The sequence below is a fragment of the Sorghum bicolor genome, chromosome 3 (genome assembly GCF_000003195.3).
Source record: "Sorghum bicolor cultivar BTx623 chromosome 3, Sorghum_bicolor_NCBIv3, whole genome shotgun sequence".
NCBI classification, from domain to species: domain Eukaryota; kingdom Viridiplantae; phylum Streptophyta; class Magnoliopsida; order Poales; family Poaceae; genus Sorghum; species Sorghum bicolor.
In genome coordinates, this window is record NC_012872.2 from 70,552,337 (window position 1) to 70,555,560 (window position 3,224).

The following is a 3,224-nucleotide window of genomic DNA, read 5'->3' on the forward strand; positions in this document are numbered from 1 at the left end:
AAACGCCCCCTGACTGGAGCTACTGGACCATTCGTGCCCGCTTCCAGAATCCTCCGAACAAGTCCCAAAAGCGCACAAACCCCGCAGTCCCCGATCCATTCGGTACCCCTCTACGCACGTCTCCGAGAAGACTTCCCGAGCGAGTTCGCGAATCCAATCCTCCCATCGTGGGCAAGTCATGGTTGTGATCGAGCTGGAGCCCGAGGAGCCGACGCGCCCCTCGTCGCCGGCGGCGGAGGAGCAGGCGGCCGCCGCGGCCGCCGGGGAGGCGGCGCGCTCCTCGTCTTCAGGGGCGCCCGAGGAGGTGGCCGCCGCCGCCGCCGCTGGCGGGGAGGCGTCGAGGGCGGCGGAAGAAGAGGAGGAGGCGTTCGAGGACGCGCTCACCGACGAGCAGCTGCGAGAGGTAGTGCCGTGACCGCCCCGCGTCCTTATTGCATTTCCCCTCACGGTTGCTGACTGCGATACACGAATCTGGGGTTCAATTGCTTGGTGTCTGAACTTGGTTGTAGGATTGATTGCTGGATTCGTGCTTAGAGTTGGAGTAGCTAGTAGTTTCGTTGCTAGATTTGATTGTTGGTAGTGATGGACCCCCATAACCGCCCCTGTTTGCTATGAACAGCTATAAGATGGTGATATGTTTAGTACTTAGTGGCTCACTGGCTATATTCCATTGATCAGACTTCACATATTCTCTAATTTGACAACTCCTTCAGGCTACCTGTACCTGGTGAAGAAACAATGGTACTTTTGTTCATATATATGATATTACAATCTCTGAGGCTCTGAGCTTCGTACCATGCTCAATTAGAATGAAAGCAATCGGTAGTTTGGTTATACCATGCTTTATAGGAGATACTTATTAGGTGTCTGGTTTGGTTATAAATAGGTATGAATTGAATGAATGCAGTAAAGGCAAACTCTTCTGCTAGAAAATTATGCATATACATGTGAAACATACAAAGCTGATGTGGCCAACGCTATGTTTAAAAGACTTGTCCTCAAAGTTTCACTAATGATAAACCATATCTTATCTGTAAAATTTGCTGATTTTTGCGGCAAGACTAGGTAGGAATGAATGATCCCAACAATCAGATGTAGTGTCTTGGTATATAATTGTGCTGGCAGTAACTGCCACTGCATGATATAGACAGCAATTCAATTCATTATCATCTTACAACCTCTTGGAGGCTATTGCTTGGAGCTCATTATTATTGTTAAATTATTTGTTAGTTTGGGTCCAAATTCTCTAGGATCATTTCTGGGGAGATTTATTGCACTCTGGTAAATGAGTACTCCTTCTACTTGCTGTAGAAAGCTAGAAGCCAAGCAAATGATGCAAAAGCAGAAGGAAACAAGCTTTTTGGTGGTGGACAATATGAGGAAGCATTATCTCAATATGAAATGGCATTGCAAATTGCTGCTGAGCTCGAATCTTCTGAGGATATACGCGCCGCATGCCATTCAAATCGTGCTGTGTGCTTCCTGAAATTGGTAAGCCATTTTTCTGATTGTAATATAGCTTTGGTGGGCAGAGCATATTTGTGGGCCATGATTATTCCTTAATGTTGTGGAAGTTCATTAGTGCAGTGTGGTTATGTATTTTTCATGATGGTACCCACTGGCCTGCTACCACTACTGTTATCCCCCGATTGATATGATTCCTTGCTGTTTTAACCTGAGAGGGCTTGTCCTTTCGCTCTTGTCTAAGTTTGCTAGCAAACACTGTTTTGAATGTGCTGCCTGAACTTGCTAGACTCTGAGCTGTTCTACCTTTTGTCTTGGTAGTCAAAATCTTTGCTTCCAGTTGTGCTAAATATTTCCACTTGTTTGGTCTAGTTTCAAATGTATTATACTATTCACCTTTAATCTCTTCGGTATTTACTTGGATCACAACATCTGTTGAATAAACCTGGTTTGTCTCATTATAAGCAGACTCCAATGCTGACTTTTGTGTTATTAGGGAAAACATGATGAGACGATTAAAGAATGCACAAAAGCACTTGAACTCAACCCAACATACCTGAAAGCCTTGCTTCGGAGGGCAGAAGCACATGAAAAGCTTGAACACTATGATGAAGCTATTGCTGGTTAGATGTTTTCTCTTATGAGTTTTTATGTGTCAATTGCACATTATCGCCTTTAACATAAGCATGCATCATTGCTGAAGTTCACTAGTTCTGATTGCTGTCAATTGATCACTGCTCATAGATATGAAAAAGGTTATTGAAATGGATCCTTCAAATCAACAAGCTACAAGGTCTCTTTTCCGACTTGAGCCCCTGGCAGCTGAGAAGAGGGAAAAGATGAAGGAAGAAATGATTGGTAACGTTCTGCCTTTTTTTTCAAGTATCACAAACAGCATTACTGGTGCTTTGTGATCTCATTGTGGAAAGCTGTAGATACCTCTTCTGTAAAATGGCTTTTCTTGCAACGCATGTTTGTTTCAGGAGACACTTGGTGATGAAATGTGAAGTACTTAGGAGTTCGAATGTATTGTGTGCAATGAAAATGCCAAAGTTTTACGTTGCTCATAAAGCTTACAGCGGAACAAAATTAATTTCACTGCCCTCCTTTTGTTATCAGGAGTTGTTTGTCTTTTGCTGATAATCTCATGTACCGTTGTGCATAGTGATCAAGTAGCTTCTGCGTGTATCATTTTCCTTTTTGGTATTATAATGGACCCATGTTACCTTTTGCAGGAAAGCTAAAAGATCTGGGGAACTCTGTGCTGGGGCGCTTCGGAATGAGTGTTGACAATTTCAAAGCCGTTAAGGACCCAAACACTGGTTCTTACAGCATTCAATTCCAGAAGTAACACGTGAAGAAAGACGATGGATGAATATGGCTGGGTGGCATATTTCAGTTGTAATTGTTCAAGGCACTTGTGCATCACATACCCGGACCATATCCAAATAGATTGGCATGGAAGAGGAACTGGATTATTGCGTTGCGTTTGCACTTGTTGCACGTTAGACTGTTAGATAGATTGAGATGCTTTCCCAAGTGCGAACTTGCATGATCATTTTGAACTCTGGTATTTTCCTCAATACAAAGTCGTTTCAAAAAGACTGTTTCCATGCGTTAGAGCATCTGAACATGAGTTGGAGCATCTTCAATGGGTTTATCAGTCTATATAGATGACCTTACATTATTGTTAATGGAGCTTTTTTGTTTTCTTTTGTAATAACATTATAATACCTTAGTAAACCGAGTATAGTTTACTC

General features: G+C 43.1%; 1 protein-coding gene across 1 annotated transcript; it reads left to right on the forward strand.

Annotated features, from left to right (window-relative positions):
- On the forward strand, positions 1–3,224 carry LOC8078700 (tetratricopeptide repeat protein 1). The gene is made up of 5 exons (XM_002456763.2): positions 1–403; positions 1,312–1,491; positions 1,961–2,087; positions 2,209–2,322; positions 2,700–3,224. Exons 1-5 carry the CDS (start codon positions 179–181, stop codon positions 2,813–2,815), a joined length of 762 nt encoding a protein of 253 aa, XP_002456808.2. The 5' UTR covers positions 1–178; the 3' UTR covers positions 2,816–3,224.

Excerpts from the sequence above, each read along its gene's own strand:
- LOC8078700 (XM_002456763.2), top strand. The coding sequence starts at position 179 with ATGGTTGTGATCGAGCTGGAGCCCGAGGAGCCGACGCGCCCCTCGTCG. Across the intron at positions 2,088-2,208 it reads CTATGATGAAGCTATTGCTG|ATATGAAAAAGGTTATTGAA; the intron begins GTTAGATGTTTT and ends CACTGCTCATAG. Across the intron at positions 2,323-2,699 it reads GATGAAGGAAGAAATGATTG|GAAAGCTAAAAGATCTGGGG; the intron begins GTAACGTTCTGC and ends TACCTTTTGCAG.